Source organism: Sander lucioperca, chromosome 18 (assembly GCF_008315115.2).
Source record: "Sander lucioperca isolate FBNREF2018 chromosome 18, SLUC_FBN_1.2, whole genome shotgun sequence".
NCBI classification, from domain to species: domain Eukaryota; kingdom Metazoa; phylum Chordata; class Actinopteri; order Perciformes; family Percidae; genus Sander; species Sander lucioperca.
In genome coordinates, this window is record NC_050190.1 from 11,529,897 (window position 1) to 11,549,569 (window position 19,673).

At 39.6% G+C, this 19,673-nt stretch overlaps 2 protein-coding genes across 9 annotated transcripts in view; both read right to left on the reverse strand.

Annotated features, from left to right (window-relative positions):
* Window positions 1-8,143, reverse strand: part of kidins220a (kinase D-interacting substrate 220a) — a 47,495-nt gene extending 39,352 nt beyond the window's left edge. For 6 of the 8 annotated variants that reach the window (XM_035994393.1, XM_035994391.1, XM_035994390.1 and 3 more), the window contains exons 1-5: window positions 7,961-8,143; window positions 3,327-3,485; window positions 2,762-2,860; window positions 1,955-2,053; window positions 83-181 (exon numbers count right to left, since the gene is read on the reverse strand). In XM_035994393.1, coding sequence (XP_035850286.1) covers window positions 83-181; window positions 1,955-2,053; window positions 2,762-2,860; window positions 3,327-3,458 — 429 coding nt within the window. In that variant the 5' untranslated portion in view covers window positions 3,459-3,485; window positions 7,961-8,143. Of the gene's footprint in view, window positions 1-82; window positions 182-1,954; window positions 2,054-2,761; window positions 2,861-3,326; window positions 3,486-5,558; window positions 5,683-7,960 lie in introns of those variants that run through there. The other 2 variants (XM_031279283.2, XM_031279284.2) reach the window with 2 other exon arrangements.
* Window positions 8,144-8,740: 597 nt separating this feature from the next.
* The window catches only part of mboat2a (membrane bound O-acyltransferase domain containing 2a), a 51,403-nt gene continuing 40,470 nt past the window's right edge, over window positions 8,741-19,673 (reverse strand). The window contains exons 5-13 of the mRNA XM_031278969.2: window positions 19,306-19,361; window positions 16,643-16,697; window positions 15,351-15,537; window positions 14,563-14,755; window positions 14,023-14,126; window positions 13,866-13,930; window positions 13,347-13,479; window positions 12,281-12,432; window positions 8,741-11,263 (exon numbers count right to left, since the gene is read on the reverse strand). Of these exons, the coding sequence (XP_031134829.1) occupies window positions 11,080-11,263; window positions 12,281-12,432; window positions 13,347-13,479; window positions 13,866-13,930; window positions 14,023-14,126; window positions 14,563-14,755; window positions 15,351-15,537; window positions 16,643-16,697; window positions 19,306-19,361 (1,129 nt within the window). The 3' untranslated portion in view covers window positions 8,741-11,079. The remainder of the gene's footprint in view (window positions 11,264-12,280; window positions 12,433-13,346; window positions 13,480-13,865; window positions 13,931-14,022; window positions 14,127-14,562; window positions 14,756-15,350; window positions 15,538-16,642; window positions 16,698-19,305; window positions 19,362-19,673) is intronic.

Sequence of the window (19,673 nt, forward strand, 5' to 3'; positions counted from 1 at the left end):
ATGCTGATATAAAGGAACAACAGATGCAAATGATGCTATTATTATGGGGGAACTACAAAAATACAGTGTCCAGTCTCAGTACCTGACCAGTGATGTTGGGGTTAGCTTCTTTTTCCAAGAGCAGCTGGACCACATCTGTACGACCTTTATAGGCTGCCCACATGAGAGCAGTCCAACCTCCCTGAGTAGGACACATACACAGAACAGTTAGGTTGGAGAAAAGATAATTTGTTCATGACTACAAAACACCTCTACATTTAGAATTTATACTGTGTATGTAATATTCTGTATATAAATAAAAAGGTATTATTTTATCATAATAAGGTGTAAGGGTAACAACAATATTAAATTGAAGCAACAAATCAAAGCAGATTTTGTGGTAGGAAAATTTGCTATTTACAGCTGGCATGACACACTTTCCAGTGAGTGAACAGTATCACACATTGTGGTTTATTATAATCCCACTGTCATGACTGGCTGTGATCTGTCCTCTGCAGTTTAGACACACCTTGCATGGCAATGAGTCAGTTGATGTCCTGAGTCACAGAGACAGGGTCACAGAGACCAAGGATGTAAAATCCACTCTAAATGTCCCATCACACATGATAGAATAGCAGAGGTCATAAAAAAGTGTCATCTTTGAGTGCCAATATAGAAATTAAATACACCACTAACACTACCAACTAATGGTTAGGATTACATTTTTAGCATTTCTGGCTGCTAGAAATGCACAATGCCTCTTGCGCTAGGACATCTATATACATCACAACTAAAACCAAACATGCTCAGCCCCAGGTAATAAATATGTGTATCTCATCTGCATGTTGCCTACAGTGTGCGCATGAATACACAGAACAGCTGCTACAGCAAGCCTGCAGACTGTCTGCCTATAGTCTAGATCAATGGAAAGACATTGGTAGGATAAGCCTGACAACCTCGAACTTAGTTCCACCCAAGACCATTGTGACTGGTTTAAAGAAATGCAAACAACCCAAAGCGTTTTGTCATCCTATCCTAGAATGTATCTGTGGTATAGCCAGATCTTACTCCACAGCGCTGTGGAGATAGGTCTGGCAATGCGAGACTAAGATCCCAAGACTAAATCATATCACGGCCCAATGCAGAGACAACCAGAGCTCAGCAAATGGTATTACTAGTGGAGAGGAACCATCACACATAAAGTAATTTCATTTTATGTCCATTTCAAAGCTAATGGATCATCCTGTTCAAGCAGCACTGGGGTCATTACATTTTACAGAAACCACTAATGCACACACAATCAAGACATTATTATATTTTGAATTGTATAAAGGCTACATATTAAAAATCACCTTACCTTAAAAGTTTGAGCAGTTTGTTAATTAACCTCTAAAGTTTTTGTTTAATGTTTCAAGTATATTTAGAAGTTTGACACGGTGTCCTGTTGTTCCATGTTGATTAGTTATCACATCTTTTTCCCATAAACATACATTGTTAAATCATATTGGCACTGAGGATATATTACTATCCCTTAGTCTTACTCCACTCTACACAACTTTCTTGGCATTTCAGCCAATTTTTGATAGTACATAATATAGACATAGAGGAAACAAGGAGAGACAAATGAGGGGGATGACATGCAACAAAGGTACCTAGAGTCAAACAAGGACGTTGCATCTCACCCACTTGGCCAACAGGATGGCAGACCAGATTTTTTTACACCACAATTTTCACACCTAATTCACTTTTCTTTTCTACAATTTTTTTTACTTAATATTGATACAATCATATGGCCTTTCCTTACAACATGATATCATTAATATTATTGTAAAGTATACCGTTTCAGATAATGGCATGTTAGGATTTAGTTTTTCATATTTAAAACAAAAAGAATCAGCAGACAGCAGAATACAGCAGATTTTAATTGATATTAATTTAATTGAAAAAACATTCCAGTAACTCTCCACGTTCTCACCATGTCTCGATGTTCCAGGTTAGCCTTGTTCTCCAGCAGTTCCCTCACCACCTCGATGTGGCCTTCCTTAGCTGCTGAGATCAACGCTGTCCAGCAGTCCTGCACACACAGACAACCTGTTACCGTGGGAACTCCCATCACTCTCCAAATCCAGTTGGACAAACGTCTGTCCGAGCTCTACCTGGGTCAGACCGGGAATGCTCAAAGCACTGTACCTACCAGCTGGTCATACCAGGTGCTCATGGGAACACGGTGTCGCATTGTAAGACAGGAGTGTCAGAAAGTAAAGTGTGAAAGACAAGTGCAACTATAGTATGTGATGCTTCTCCTTTATCTTCTGCGTTAGTGGGAGAGTGAGCACAAGTTTGAGTGTTCCATGTGTAATAGCAGGTTACATGGACGTGAGATGTTAATGAGAGGTGTATGGTGTGAGCATGCATGCGTGTGTCTAAGTGGGAGGGTATATGCATGCGTGAGTGTGTGCGTGTGTGGGGGGGCTGGCTTCTGAAAGCACAGGGTGTTGGCCAGCAAGTGGATCCTGTCATTAGTCAAAAGAGCGAAGGTAAAAGTATGTAATAAGTTGTCATTATGGCTCATGATTGCTCATAATAGCTGTGGACTAAGCCCGAGTGTGGTGAGTTCAGCAAGATGGAACATCAAGGCCACTAGTTCAGCTACGTCTTCTTTGTCAAGTGGATAATGTGGTTAAAATGACCGCATTGTTTTTCACCTGTGCCTGGACTCTCAATGTTTAATAAAATTCCACGTGGGCCTGTGTGTGAGGGTATGATGTGTGTGCATGCTTACAATATCATCCAAGTTAACGTTGGCTCCTCTCTTAATGAGCTCTTGTACTATCTCCAGATTGCCCTGCTCTGCCGCCACCATGAGGGGAGTCTGTCCATTCTGAAAAAAAGGAGACAGCAAAGGAACTAAAACTGTGATAAAGATTTGAATACACCATCAAGCCAAATAATTACACTGTTTTACCTGTAACCCTATGAGAACTAATTAGGAAAAGAAATGGCATGAGTACTTAGTGCCTACAAAAGATATGTATCTCCCATATAAGTCTTCATATTTTATCATTTTACTACATTAAATAAAAGGGGTTTAATGTTTTATGTTCTTTCTTTTTTTTTTTTACATTGATCAACAGAAAATGGCAAATCAGATCTCCATGCCAAACTCAACATCAAGCACTATGTCTTCTCTTTGCAGAATGGCTTTACAATCAGTTTCAGTAGGTAGTATCCCTTTTATCACAACACACTTGATACATGATCTCAAAGAGCCTCTGGTTACTTCATACTGCTCCCCAAAATAAACAACTTGAGCAAACCGGAGGGTTGTTGTGATATGGCTGACTTACATCACTCCTGCTGTCCACATCTCTGAACTTGTCCAAATGTGCTTTGATGGCAGCCAGGTTCTCCTCCTCCACGTAGCTGAACAGACTCTGGATGGCCAGAGAGGTCATCTTCAGGGAGGTGGTGGTATCCATGGCTGACTGCTAACCACCTGTACACCACTGTAGAGCGAGAGAGAAGCAGATTAGCATTCACAGAAGGCTTAAGATACTAATGGTATCTATCTGGCCAGCACAGCTAAATGTACAGCACTACAAAGAGAGAAGCAGAGACGTTGAAGCCAGGAAGAGGGTGTGGTGCTTCATCTTTGAAGTGATGCAAGGCAATAAACAAGTACAGTCTAAACCCAGCTAACACGCACAAACTCACCCATAGAAACAAAAAACAGGCTGCATTTTTTTGCTATAAACATCACGACATACAATCAGGAAAGAGGGTCATATTTAAAAAAAAAACTAAAACATGCAAGTCTAATTGAAAAATAAAAAACATGGAAATTCTGCCTTATATACATAGATTTATTGAACAAATTATCACAAATAATCATCAGTTTGGTTTGGCCTTTGTGTGCTAATGGCTTGTATTTGCATATTGCATGCATAGATTTTTGTATTTATTTTCACTTTTAAAAATAAAAGAAGATTGCCAGATAGTCATATTGTTCTGTATCTGCCTTCACGGTCATATCAGGCACATACACTTCCACAAATGAAGTGGACTACCACAAACAACCTGTAGGACACAGTTATATGTGTGTTACAATAGGGCAATCAATGCACTGAACATGCTCATTACACGAGAGCTAAAAGGGGCACGACTTGGTTCAGTTTAGTCAAGTTTGCCTGCTCATGCTGAAAACTTGAACTGAAATTTGTTCTGCTCAGTAATGAAGGCAGAGCAATCACAATGCTCCGCTCAAGAAAGTCCACTACTTCATCAAATACCACTGAAGAAAAACAATAGTCTTTAAACTTTGATTCTTTGATGGAATGATGATGTGGACAATTGGTGCACTCAACTGTGTGCTCCAATTATATCTAGACCGACCTCAGATCTACCCTCCTCCACTGCCTTAAATTGGACTTTGTGGAACTTGTGTACACTGAACAAGAAAAGCGCTGTTTTGTTAAGTGCCTGAAAGTACAATAGGTGCACACAATTTCACTGAAACTGCTAAAAAATTGCGGCTGAAACGGCTGCATTGATGGGAAAATAGCAGTAAGATGTTGTTAGGCAAATGTCTGCATCTGACATATATTTAAACCCGACATAGACTAGCTACTAGTTCCTCTATTAAGGGAGTCATTTTTAGCCATTTTACCCTGGAGTTCAACAGTAGTACTCACACATGACATTTCTATAATTATTGGGCACTGACTAGATCTCCTCTCCTCTAATATACTGTAAAACATCAAAACTTAACAGACATTACATGTATCATTTCACATGACAAAAGAATCCCCTCTTAAACATTGTTGTTTGAGCTGTAGTAGGGATTCAGCCAATCGATGAAAAACTCATTAATGATTCATCAAGTTGGGCTCTTCCATCATGGTCAGACTCACTTCCTGGCAGAGCAACACATAATTAATCAGTTGCATTCATTGCTTTCGATTGCTTTGCAAGTTGCCTTGGCAATGGGTTTTTAAATAAAAACTAGCAACGTCCTGCTCTATTTCAACATAATCTGTGAGACAAGCAGCTCAGGCTCAGGTCAATAAATGCTTAAATGTCACATGCCTGTTGGGTTGTCAGTACAAAGGCCCAAAACACTCAGTTCAGTCAAATTTAGAGCAGCCAATCAATGAATAACCACTTATTCTTTTTTTTCCCTTTCTCTAAAGTCTGACCCTGTTTCTTCGGTCAGGGATAACCTGACAACTGTTCTCCCGTATCAGACACTAATAGGGGGAAAAAAATCCTTTGTTAACATTACAATGGAGGGAGATATGAGTCTGTTGACACACCCTCTTCAGCTCCTTCTCTCAATGGGTACAATGGGTGGACGATAACACCACACAAGAACCAATCAGTAAAGATTTAGCTCGCTCTCTGTTGAGCAATGATCAGATGGGAGCTCAGACACATCCTTTTAACAAAACACACACCCAGTAAAACCAGCTGAGACACCAATAAAAACAGTGAAAGCTATTAAAACAAATAAATTAAAAGCTGCTAAAAGAGACACATGGTCTCTAGAAAACACTAAAAAGGTGAAGAGAAGAGCCCCTTACCTTGGTGTAGGGTTAAGCTTGTATTTATTTTGCTATTACCAATCTCTATCCCTTGCTCACTTGCACACAGTATCAACAAGCACTGCCGGGCTCACGCTCAGCATCCCCCCTTCACTCATAGCTGAATATTAGATGAGGGGGATGGCCTACGCCCATCTCTTCCCAACACAATAGACACACGCGACCTGATTTCCTTTCATTACATGCACTGGCTCAGCACCAAATTATACAGATAGAAGGGGAGTGACAATTAAGGCGCTGGCTTAATTTGTGTGATTTCATCCAACGAGTAACACAATAAAGTAACATTTGTTTGATATCAATGGGAACTGTCCCTAGCAGATTATCACTCCTGCCACTTGAGTGTGTGTGTTTTTTTTTTTCTTTTAACCTTTATTTATCCAGGTAAGTCGATTGAGATCAATTTCTCATTTGCAACGACGAACTGTCACATTCACAGTTCCACATTCATACCAGGAAGCTGCCCAGTACAACCACAGTCTGATCTGCTGGCCACTGAGCAGCTCCACTGGAGCGGTTGCGGTTAAGGGCCTTGCTCAAGGGCACCTCAGTGGTGGTGATGAGGGAGGGACAAGCGCTGCTCTTTCACTTTCCCCACCCAGATTTTATCCTGCCGGTCTGGGGATTGACTTGGCTCGCTTCTTTAACCTTTAGGCCACCACTGCCCTACGATGACTTAATTGCTGACCAATTTAAGCCCAAATGTTAAACTAATTCGGAAACACTGTAGTTTAATTAAAGTAACTACTACTACCATTGGCCACAAGAAACCCCTTAACCTTCAGGTTACTAAATGTTCTGTTGATCAATTTATGGATTAATTAACATATAATTTCAGCTCTATAGAGAAAGGTATATGCATATTGCATGCACAGATTTTTGTATTTATTTTCACTTTTAAAAATAAAAGCAGATTGTCAGAAAGTAATTTTGTTCTGTATCTGTCCTCACTGTCATATCAGGCATATACACTTCCACAAATAAAGTGGACTGTCACAAACAACCAGTAGGACACAGTTATATGTGTCTGTTTCAAACAGAATGTGGTTACAATAGGGCAATCAATACACTAATACAAAGGTATTAGTGCTTTTAGCATACATTTACAAGAAGAACAAGAAGAAATTAGAACAAGGCACACAAAAAGACATTTTAAATTTAGAACTTAGTTGTAAAGTGGAAACAATGACCAAACAGGTTTTTCCAGTCTTCACAAAACTTTACATAACTCAGGAAAACACAAATGGAGGGCAACTAAAATCCCAGATGATATCTTGTCTGGTTTTACTACATCAATACTCATCTATCTACTTTCAGGTCATATATGGTCCAGTATTTATGTAAAAACACAGACCACTTGATATCATCATGAAATTCATAAAACTCCTTGTCAGCTGTGCTGTTATCTGAAAACACAAACATGAACTTGCCAGATAACACTGGATAGGATCTCTAAATTTAACCAGTCAGCTCCTCATGGCTTGTCATGTGGGTATGAAACTGCTGAGGATTCAGTTCCCTGCCACATACCAGGGCCTGCTCCAAAAAACAGTTTACTGAGTTGTGTCGCAAACTTCTAAAACCAAACGTGCACCGGGTCTTTTTACATCAGCCTATGGCCAAGAGTTCAGGCGGTCCTGAGTTTTACTCTAAAAGGTTATGCATTTAAGTACGTGAACCTTCTGTTTGAAACTAATCCCTGGTCACATGGAGCTGCTGGAGAGAAACTACAGTAAAGGTCTGACAAACAGCCAACCACCGTTTCAACATAGTGGTGATAAACATGCTGTGGTGTATTGTTGACTTTAAAAAGTTAAAACAATGCTGATTTTTGATATCAATGTACTTTTATGTTTTGATCAGTCATTTCATTATTATGTCTTTTGTTAGATCTTCATTGGACCCAAGCCTCTCCTTTATAAAAAATTCAAGAAATACGCAACAGTATGCTGCATGTTTCCTGCCTGCACCTGCAAGTTCACAACAGGTATGGCGGATCAGCCGCTCTGGCTGCCTGTCTTCGTGTTGTCAACAAAAATAAACATCTGGATGACGCGCACACATACACACGCAAACACACACACACACACACAGAAAACATCACGAGTGGCATCAAATGTGACTTAATAAAGAAAGTAAAGTAATAATATACTTTCGTGTCTCTGGTCTGTAATGGACGGGTTTTGACAAGGATATTACAAGCAGACTGACTTCCCGTTACTATCACTAGGAAGCAATAGCAAAACACTCGCTAGCCAAACTCCCAACAGCTAACAGGCTAACGTTAGCTCAGAGTGGCTAGCTAACTCTCCAACAGGTACTAAGTTGTATCGCCTCCAAAAGGAAAACAAAGTACAGTGTACAACCTGAAGTACTCTTACCTAGGCTGAGCTGCTCTGGAACCGTTTGTATTTTGATTTCCGTCCGAAGAATATAGTCAGAAATACCTTGTATTCATGTTTTTGTGGCCACTTTGCGTTTGTTTAACAGAGCGTGACCGTCTACAGTAAAGTCAATAGCTCCACCTACTAATACCCCTGGTTACAGTGGCGTCACATGTGGCGAAGCCAGAAGGGGGTCGGTCAGAGAGGAACCCCCACCCTATTTCGTCTAGATTAGAACAACCCATCTGACAGGGTTACTGTTGGCAACTGGGATTTCATACTGCGCATTTTAAATGTTCTCTCAGAGCCAATTGTAGTGGGGAATAGTGTACTTTTTACTATTTTTGCAGATTCATATTTTAAAAACCTATAATGAGCATATAAAATATGATTATTTGTCTTCCGGTACATGAATCCCAATAGTGTATGAAATAGATAAAATGTGCTGCAGCTTGTGCTGATAATTCCTCTGCTCTGTATTGGTTAGTAATTTCTGATTAACACACAAGCCTCTACTCTATTTACTATTATGTGCACGCGTGTATTACAATAGATGAGGGACCAAAAAATTGTCATTGTATTACAATATACGTTGTTATCCAAGGTAGGATCCAAAAAAAAGTTTCTACAATGTGGGTGCCCATTTTTGGGGATTTTCCCTTTGCTGCATAAGCATGCCCTGGATCAAATGCTAACATTTTAACATCAGTGTTATGCCTAATAGTAATCTCCATTACTGGACAAAAACAATTAGACATATATATTTTCAAACATCAGTTTTAGTGTTTAAAAATAATTTCTCTTTATTTTGCCACATAAATCAGAATTTTATTGTACTGTTATACAAATCTTTCAATAAATTTCCTTCTGACAGAAAAATAACCGTTATGTTACACAGGCGCACACACACATACTACATGGACACATTTGCACACATGCACACATACACATACACATGTGCGCACACGCACACACACACACACACACACACACACACACACACACAAAACAAAAATGCGCCATTCATGAATTTGGCACTTTGGACATGTGGAGCAGTTTTGCATTGATCTGCTGGTTTTGGTGGCCATGCAGTGCAATAATCGCTATGTTTGTAGAATGACATCTCTTTCCCTTAGGTGGGCCACACTCGCCTACACAGGGCCCAGGCTACAAATATAGTTGAGACCACATCAACATGTACAGATCGCATGAATACTGGTACACACACAGTTATGGCAGGAATATGCAAATGTTAGAAAATCTTAAAAAGAAATAAAAAAAAGCTCACCTTTGCTTCTTTGTTATTATTTTACCTAACACAAATGCACCAAACCAACTCAAATTACTGACAATTAGAAGAAAAGAAAAAGTACGACTTCAAAGTGTTTATAATATTGTGGGCTTGAAATTCACAGACTATTTCCTGCTCTAATAGATATGTAAAAATGTGACTTTTGACTGTCTAAACAACAGTGAGGTTGCCTTTCAGGTTACCACATTTCTTTGACCAAGTCCTTAAACATGTCTAATGATACATACTTGTATCACAGGGGTGGCTGTTTGAACTGCTGCATGTTATAAAGAGTTAACTGGATGATTTGAAACGCTTAAGGTGCAAACTAAAACAACATGAGGAACCAGTGTCTCCGTCAACCTACAGTGAATGCACCTTGAAACATCTCCTATTCTAAAATAAGTTCACACAATATGAAATAAGACCATTTACCACAACAGCTGGTCTATGTCTGTGAATTTTCTACAATATTATGTCACATACATAAATAACAATCAGATTTCCTCGCAGACACATGCTAATTGCACACTTACATAGTTTGCAGCTTGAACACAATATGTGCTTTTATGCACTGTGCAACAATTTGGAAACTTTTGTTTAACATTTTGATTGGCTTGTAATAATTATGGCTACAGAATCTTTTGACAGTTAAATCAGTCTTCAGGGACTGTGGTAATCTGACTAGATTTACGTTATATTTGTAGGATTTAAGACAATTAAACTGTACGAGTGTTCAACGGTGATGGTAACAATCAATTCAAACAATTACTTAGGACTTGCATTAATTAAATAGTTTTGGATACTTGTATTACAGAGGCAAAACATTTAAACACAGGAAAACCTGTTGTGTAAAAAAAGAAAAAGAAAAAAGGACTATAACAAAATGCCACCCCTGTGAAACCAGGTCAGAAATCCTTTAAAAAAAAAAAAATCAAAACAGGGTAAATGAACTCCCTTTAAACACACATTTATCTAATGAGTCATGGTTGTCAAAAAAGCAGCAGATATGAAAAATATTAAAAGAAAAAAAAAATCCATTTAGTAACACTTGAGTGCCTCTTTTAGACTTTCCACTGCTGGAGACGGACGAGATCTGAATTCCATTTTGGGACTCTCTATGTCGGTGAATTCATCCCAGGGGAAAAAAAAAAAAAACATTAACAATGGATTTGAAATAGTGTTTTCAAGAACATCTAAATACAAAACATGTACAATGTGAATTCTTCTCCAATAAAGATTTTAAAAAAGACATAGAAATCAAACAATGTTCTGAGGATCCTAAGGCCTGTTTGAAATTGGCAGCTGATGATAAAGGTTATGTTTCTTTTACATGAACATGTTTTCCATTTCCACCTAACAGAGGTTTGTAACCAGAGAATGACAAAAACCCTCCACATACTGCACTTCTAATCTGTTTGTATATAACCTGGCACCACAATGGTGAAACTACATTTAGGTTCTTGCAGCGTGCCACCCAACTATTATTTCACTAGCTGAGTACATAGAGGGTTTAAGGCAGCTTTGAAGTCTTCATTTCCACTAATGTAATGTAAAGTAACCACTATCTCTCATAAGTTTACCCCGTGGCCATTGTTACATCCTGGTCTCTTATCCATGTCAGAAACTGTGATTGCTGTCATCCTTGCTACTGGAAGTTTTGACAGAAAATTGATTTGTGTTGTCTGTCTGTTAGGATTCTCAGAGCGTCCGATATTTGGTTCTTTGTCAGGTAAACAGACTCGCCACACTCCAGCTCTCCGTGGTTTCTAGTTTGTCTCAGTGTTTCTGCTGCTGAAGGGACTGTGCGTCGCTGTCCCGAGCCTCATGTGGCTTTGTCTTTCTTGTTGCAGTTGTTGTCTGTGCTGTTGTTGTGCTCTGTCTGGTTGTCCTGTAGGCTGTCCTTCTGTGTGCCGTCCTGTTGCTCTTTGGCCTGCCGGCGTCTCGATTTGACAGGTAGGGCCAGTACCACCAGGAGGCAGAGGAGATGTAAGCAATAGTACCAGGACCTGCAGAGACATCCCAATTTATCTCCAATTTATCTCAACACAGTTTATTATAAGTAGTAGTTGGAGAATAAAACCAGAAATATGTGCAGGCCATAAAACTGTAAGTCAGTTTCTTAACCATGCCGCTAGTGTGGCTAAAAACTAGCTCCATTGCTTTGGTCCAAACTAAAATATCTTAACTATTGAATGAATTGTGCAGACATTCATGCTCCGCAGAGGATGACTCCTAATGACTTTTCCTCTAGTAGCACCATGAGGTTGCGTTTAGTGCTAATTAGCAAATGCTAGCATCGTAACACGCTAAACTACAATGGTGATCATGTTAAACATTATACCTGCTAAACATCTGCATTTTAGCATGGTCATTGTAAGCATGTTGATGTTAGTATAAGCACTGTACTTAAATACAGCATCATATGAGGAGAACATTTTCTAATTTTAGGTTTAGTTACAAAAATGTTTTAACCTAAATAGCTCATTTTTGCTGACACAGGATTGAGATAATACAGCTCTGTGTCAAATTCCCTTAAATATGGAAAGATCTACCTTATCCTTTAATGAGTCTGTTTATACTGTCTGTCTAGCAGCCAGGTGCTGATTTAACAGCAGTTCTCATCTGAATGACGCTGAGCATTGGTGGGCCTTTATTTCATGCCAGTGGCCGAGCAATGCCCTGGCTGCTCATTTTATTTCCTTTACATCAATCCTCCCCTAACTTCGCTCATTAAGCTGTCTCGTTAACTGTTACAGCCTGAAAAGAGGGAACCCGGCTAATGAAAGTGAAGTGTTTCTACACTGTGGCCAGTAACTTCATTTGCATGCTTAATATAACAATCATTTTACACACAACAGCAGTGTACACAACTCACTCTACTAATTACTTCACAGAAAAGCAGAGGCTGTAGTATTCTCTATTGAACTCAGATTTTTTTGTTTAACGGGCTTCAGAGTGTCAATGATACAGCTCGAAGCAATACTGTTTCAATATCAACACACTATTCAGTCAAACACACAAACCTGTAGAATTTGAGGGATGGTCCCACAGCGAGTAGGACAAATGGCGCAACTGTGTAGCTGATGGCGACCTGAGTCCATGCCCACGTGATGACATGATAGATGCGCTTATACGAGTCTGAGACCAGAAAGTATGGTCTGATGTTGTGCCTTACCTGGAAGAGAAGAAAAACATCCCGTGAGTTGAACTTGCCAACATCATTTTCAGGTGAGTGAATATGTAAACTTTAAATTGCACCCCACTCATTTTACTGTACAATAGATTAGACTTGAACCAATTGACCTAGTTCCTGAAATATTTCAGCAGCAGGCATCACTGCCTAGTTCTGCTTGTAATTTGCTCATCCTTCTCTCTCTCTCTCTCTCTCTCTCTCTCTCTCTCTCTCTCTCTCTCTCTCTCTCTCTCTCTCTCTCTCTCTCTCTCTCTCTCTCTCTCTCTCTTGCTTCTTTTACCATCTCATAACTCTTCTGAGAAATCTATCTCTGATCATGTCTGTGTGGGCAGTGGCCAGTAGTTTTATAGTCTAACTGGGTCAGTGCTCTCCTTGTCCTCCTTTAGACAAAGAAGAAGAAAGTCCCTGCAGGATCTTACCTGCACAACTAATTTACTGTGCAGGCGTTTCAGTTAATCATCCTGAGTCGGTTATCCAGAATTACAGTGCGAGTTTCCCCCTGTAGCACCACTCCATATACGTCTCTACATAAATATCCTCTTGTCTCCCTCTTTCACAAGACTAGAGTGAAGCGGTCTGGCTTAGAACAGATTAGTGGTATTGGCCTCACATTTGAACATGAGGTATAAATGCTATACTCCTTTATCATTATCTCCTTACTCTCCATAAGGATGTTGTGTGTAATTGGTTCTGCTACGTAGCAGTGGTATATCTAAAGAGCTCTTAGACAAAATGTCTGTAACGACTGTAGGATTCAAACTCAATATCGTGATTCATAAGCTGCAAGAGCATAATGTACATAATGTAATTAATGATTTTTATCTATTTGGCTGAATCTGACTAGGAAAAACTTCAACAATAGGTACTGTATAGATAGAACCAGTGTGTGCACTCACTGCACGTGCGGCCATGGTCATGGCAATGCCAGTGAGAAAGGTCAGGTAGTAGCCGGGGTACACCCCGTGCCACAGGGCCGACAGCAGGAAGGTGGCAGCCATGGGGTTGATGTGACAGCGCTCATAGCACACCCTGTGGAAAAGATTGACATGACACATCCGGTGTTTCGTCAAAACAGTTAGAAATAAATAAAAAGCCACCGGCCATTTGGATAAAAAAAACAAACACAAAAACATCAAATTGAATCACACTATGTACTGCAATATAAGTCATCAATGTTTGTTTTCATTATAAAAACAGAATAATTTGTGTATTGTATGCATTTTATGATGAAACTTGTAAACATTTGCAAAATCATTATGTGGCATTTTTGCAATCAAACCGGTCAAATTGTGGTTTCAGTCAAGTATGATTAAAAATCTAAATGCTAGACTTGAGATATGCACATATTATGCAACTGTCTACAGCCAGCCACACAAACTGAGCAAGGTTCAATATTACAATCGGAATGCTTTTACCTTTTGAGCCAGAGAGCTGTCTGGATATTCCAGTTGTCTAGGAACATCTTGAAACTGGTGGCGAACTGAAATTGGACCCAAAAAAATATACTTTAGGCTTTTGCTGAAAAAAAGGTTTATGTGGATATAATAATAAGTCTCATAAAGAGAGCCTAACCTCAATGTCCAGAATTCTGAGATTTGATATCAGGTCCCACCGTGGGGAGCCATCTTTGTTGTATCCATTGAAGCCAAATCCGGCAGCGTTGTTGATAGCATCAGCTGCAGTAGAAAGGTACATATGTTTTTGAGTACCACACAGCAACAGTAAAGGATGACAACAGCTCCATATCCTTATAATAAGTTAGTTTGTGAAGCAATGACAGAAAGAGATGGAGATCTGGCATCACATGCATTTTGTCACTGGTAAGAATTAAGAGCTGCAGTTTTCCACTCAGCACTAGATGGCACTGTTGCGTCAAGAAACACTGTTAAATAAGAGTTGGGATTTTTTTTTAGGCTGCATCTCAACATACTGCTCAGTGAGTTCACTTAAATAACCAGTAGCATTCATTGAAAAAAATCAAAGCAGCAGCAAATCACAGTCACGCTGCCAGTCTGATTAACCAACAATAGAATACAATTTAAAAAATATATGTATATTTTGGATTTAATATAGAATGGGTGGGAAAAATTTGTACTCCAGTAAGAAACTCACCAAGTGTCCAGACAAAGTAGTACTTTGGCCTCAGAGCTAGCATTGCCAGGTAAAGGTAGATGACCTGAAGGTGGAAGGGTGTGGAGCTGACAAAGTCATCGTCTATGGAGTGCTCCACTGGGAGCAGCTGGCACAGTGACAGATAGATGGCCAGCGAGATGGCACATGTACACAGCTTGGCGATGACGTCATTCTGGGTGGTGAAACAGGATAGTGGAATACAAAGAAGCAGTCCTATTAAAACCCATTACCACCATATTCAAGAACCACATTAGGAGGTGTGATACTTGTACTCCGTTAAGTTGATTCGAGGTTAAACTCAAGTCCTTGAGTGTTTCATATTCAGCAACGTCTGTGTTCTTTTCTATTGTGAGATGAATACACACTCAAATCTTGGAGTGTAATTAAATTATTAATGCATTATGAAGTAAGAAAACACAAATACCCTTGAGTTGCGTCATTAAATTCTCAATAATGTCTCAGTTTCTGTTTCTCTAAAGGGATCCAAAAACATTTTAATTACCCTGCACTCCTTAAAACAGCTCCACTACTGCATGAGCCTTCAACATTAACCAAAATATGCACTTAAAAGGGGATTTGCATAGTCCTATTACTATTAAAGTCCTATTTTGTAATATCATAACAGCTCATTCAAGTACTCTCTTCGAGGGTTTAAAACATTTTAGAATGTTTTCACCCTCCACAGCACAGCCCGTCGGTATATTTTACCACAGTGTTTGTCACGTGATGTATGCACTTCTATTAAAGTGATAAAAACTGTGTTGTACCTTGGGTGAGGGTTCGCTCTGCTTGTACTTCCCGTTCTCTTTGCCGTTGGCGTTCTCCTGGTGGCGTGGCTGGTAGCATGTGCCTTCGATGAAAGCCATGTAGTCGTTGTAAGAGCAGGTGGGCCCTGCCAAGATGCCCATGAAGTTACAGTTGTAGCTCAAGTACTCGAGCAAGCTGGGCATCCGACTTAAGGGCCACACAGAAGACATAAGAGCAGATATATTAGGGGGAAAAAACAGAAATTATATTATTATAATTATAAGATGTTTTCATGTAGTGCCCAATCCTTCAATCTAAAATACAGTAAAATACGATAACCGACAAAATACCATGTGAAGAGATAGCTTCCTGTCCACTGAGAAACCAGTCTGGTCTATTATATTGTACTGTCTAGGACAAGAGAGAGGGCCCGAGTGCTTTGACTGACTAAAGCTTTTGTTGTATCTTACCCTTCCTTGCTGAATTGAATCTGCTGGGTGAGGTAGCAATCTAACTGCCCTAAAGAGGAGCTCTGGTTTTGACTGCAAATTCCTCGCCTTCCAAGTAGCCATCTTAGAGGTAGCGGCTGACTCACAGTAGCCCACCAAAGGTTTATGAAACAAAAGGTTTGGTGCCTCATATCTGGGACCGTATTGGTACACTGGCTAGCTCAACTTAGGATGGGTTTAATGCAGGGATTGAATTTCCCTACATTGTACTGTACGATTTTATGTGAATAATAAACAGTTTCTTCTTTTTTTTACTCCAGTGTATTTTCCAAGCTGTGCTTAACAATTTTTTGCAATAATTACGTCATGATGTCAGTCCTGCTCTCTGCTCCGTCTCTTATCCCTGTCAGCTATCTAATCACATATTAGCTCCCTGTTAGCTAACAGTAGCAACTCATCTCCCCACTCAAATCCTGCTCTTTACACTCTCTCTCTCACAGCTCAGCTGCACTACCACCTCCAATAGTGAATGTCAGGGAAAGGAATCTGCAGTTGTCATGCAGGACAGATGGAGGGTATTCCTACAGTACAGATCACATGAGAGTGGTGAATGTGTGGTTTCCTAGATACCGAGTGCCTAACAACTGCTTGACAACACCAGAAAGAGCCTGAAAGGGGGGCAGTGTGGCGATTTCCTATGTAGAAAGCAATGAAGCCTTTATTAAAATAAAGAGCTTCATTTCTTTCAGACCGAGTTCAGACCGAGTTCATTAACTTGATGATTGACCATGTCAAATTTTGAATTCAGCTAGATTGAATGAACCCATCATCTGAAGCGGTAAAAACATACCTGAGTCACATACCTGATAGCTAGGTATTTCTGACTGGGAGTCAGCTGCCCCTCACGCTTGGTCAAACCTAGAGACAGACACAATATAGACACATTCCAAAAGAATATATTTAATTTATGTATATGTACACCTGCCAATCATACTCTGAAAATCTGTTTGATCCAATGGTAAATGGATATGGATAACAGCATAATAGTACAGAATACACAGACGTGCATTACATTCTGATACAACTCTGAAGTTCATAAGAGTGCTGACTCTCAAGGTTTGCAGGTATATCAACCAAACCTACCCAGTGCCAGAGGTACCTGTCATTGCAACACATAGGTTCAGAGGCCAGGAAGGACGTGTGTGAATGGCCAACTAACTTCTGCTGAGTTAGCAGAGGATAGTGAGTGAGAGAAAGATAAATATTGATAAATATTCTACCATAACAAATTACATTTTGGCCAGACATCCTGATAGCAGTTACTATTGTTATTGAGAAGGTTAGTAAAATTCTACTATCTATTCTTTGGGCTAAATGTCTGGGTGAATTAGTTGTAATCAGTCTGCTCTTTGTTTATGAAGACCTGCAGCTTTGCAACACTCTTGGCCAGCTTTGGCATCATTGGGTGTATGTAAGGTTGCGTGTATGGCTCATAGTGCAAGGTTGTGCTTAGTTACGAGGCCACAATTAAACATCTGATCCCAATCAAATTAATGAAAAGATGAATTGTGAAGCAGCTTCACTGTGCCTTTATTTAATACAGTAACTGTATTCTTGAGAACTGGAAAGTCTCGTAAGTATTTTACTGTATGGCACAAAAATATATTGCAAAATAGTGTGTGTGTGTGTGTGTGTGTGTGTGTGTGTGTGTGTATATGCAGGCATCAGAGTGTGACAGTTCTCTGGAGATGGGGATTACAGTCTTAGTGTCTCATTAGACTCAGTTGCAAGGAGAATCAGTGACCTGAACAGAATTTAAAACACAACTTTACTCTACACTGCCTACACGTGCATGAACCCGCCAACATACACATCAATACACAAACTGCTATTAGACTGCTGATTGTGTTTGGTCTAGAATATCCTTAGGGGACTTAAAACTCCAAGTGGGGACTAAAAAGCTATGAGTGACTCTCATCATCCTTTCAATCTCTAAGCTTCTCTGATACTTGATCACACATGTGTAAGGTGCTGCAGCTACAGGTGTGGTTGCGCGCACGGTAGCCGGGCACGCTGCTGATGACGGCATAAGCAAGCATCAAGCTCAGCTGGAGGGTAATGTTTGCTGGACGCTGATTACCTGGCAGCGTGAGGCAGTTGCTTCTTCTCCGGCGCTTAGGCTTCGTTAATGGTATGTGTGAATCCTGTTATGTGTATAATGTTATTTGTACTGTTGTGTTATGTGAACGTTTGTTTGTACTGTGTTTATAGTGTGAAGGTGCGCGGACGTTGTGAGGCTCGTCTGACTATCTCTTAGTGAAGGCTATGATTCTAGACCGGTACGCATTTTATGAGGGTATATTGTTTGTTTCATGGTATTGGTTGTATCCTTAAATGCGTTATTCTTTTGTTATATTAAGGGGGAGCTGGAGCAAATGTGTCAAGACCTATGCCACTGTTTTGAGGTAATTACAATTGGTAACCTGTATCACCATCAAAGACAAACTATTGTGAAATAAATAAAACCCTTGCCTACTGTTAAGCGGTTTATGGGTATTCATCTTTAAAGAACCTGCACACGCATTACACATGTTTATATTAACCTCAATGTCAATCTCTATCTTTTATTTATTGCTTATTAGCACGTGGCATTTGATGTTTCAAAAAAGCTGACTTCAGCATTAGCACGGCACCTGACTGGCCAACTACATACATTGTACATTTGCTTACATTTTGCTAATAAATGTTTAAAGCAGGGATCTTCAACAGGGGTCCTCAGAGTCAATGCTGGGGGGCCTCCAAATTATTGTTTATATATATTTTTTAAGTCTTAACATGAATCCAACATATTTGATCAAATATAACCCACTGCTTACTGGCCTATAGGTAAGGTAGTCACTAAGGCCATCCACAGCTACAGTAAATACTAAGGATTCACTGTGTCACATGTATGTTTAACATTAAAACATGATTTATAAAATCATGCATACAATTATTAGTAGCTTAATGTTCTATACAAAACATTTATATATAAAGGCTTTAGGTCCCCCTACACGTTATTGTAGGCCCAGTTTATTATGCAACTTCAAAACAATATACGTATGTAGTAGAAGGTCCCTGCTCCGTCTCTATTTCAGTTAGGGGTCCTTGGCTTAAAAAATGTTGAAGACCCTTGGTTTAAAGCATTACTATCCAATGTTTAACAATGTGTGCTCTAGTTCAAATCAGCTTTTGTTTAAAGTCCTTAAACTGTTCCAGAGAGCGAGAGCGAGAGAGAGAGAGAGAGAGAGAGAGAGAGAGTTCATTTTTGGTCATTGCTCCATTACATAACTGTGTTTTTGCTATCTTTCTGCTTCACTAGCCCATTGTCAGAACTGACTACTGGCTCGGAAACGTGGCCATGTGATCTGTTTGGAAACTCCAAAGAGAACTGAACCATTTTCACTTCTGCCACTTTTTTCATACAGACAGCACACACACACACACACACACACGCGCTTTAGAGACACTTTGATGCTTGTCTTACCGTCATGTATTTCAAACGCCAAGCTGGTAATCTTCTGTGTTATAACCATCATGGGCCTGATAAAGAGCATCAAACAGAAAAAGTCCATGTTAATATTGAGAATTTCAAAAACACTCCACTCAGTGCAGCACCAAAAAGCAAGAAGCTTATCACTGTGTTTTGTTTGACGTTATCTGATAAATATAGTTTTACATGCTAAACCTTTGTTTTAAATGCTTGTTTTTTTATCATGAACTGCTAGCCCATATTTAAGTTTTGGTGGCATCTTGTAACTAATGGCCTTAGATGCCAATTTACCCAGTAATAATAGTAACACTATCCGCTGCAGTGGTATCTGCACAATGGTAAGTTTCCTCCAGTATAATTGC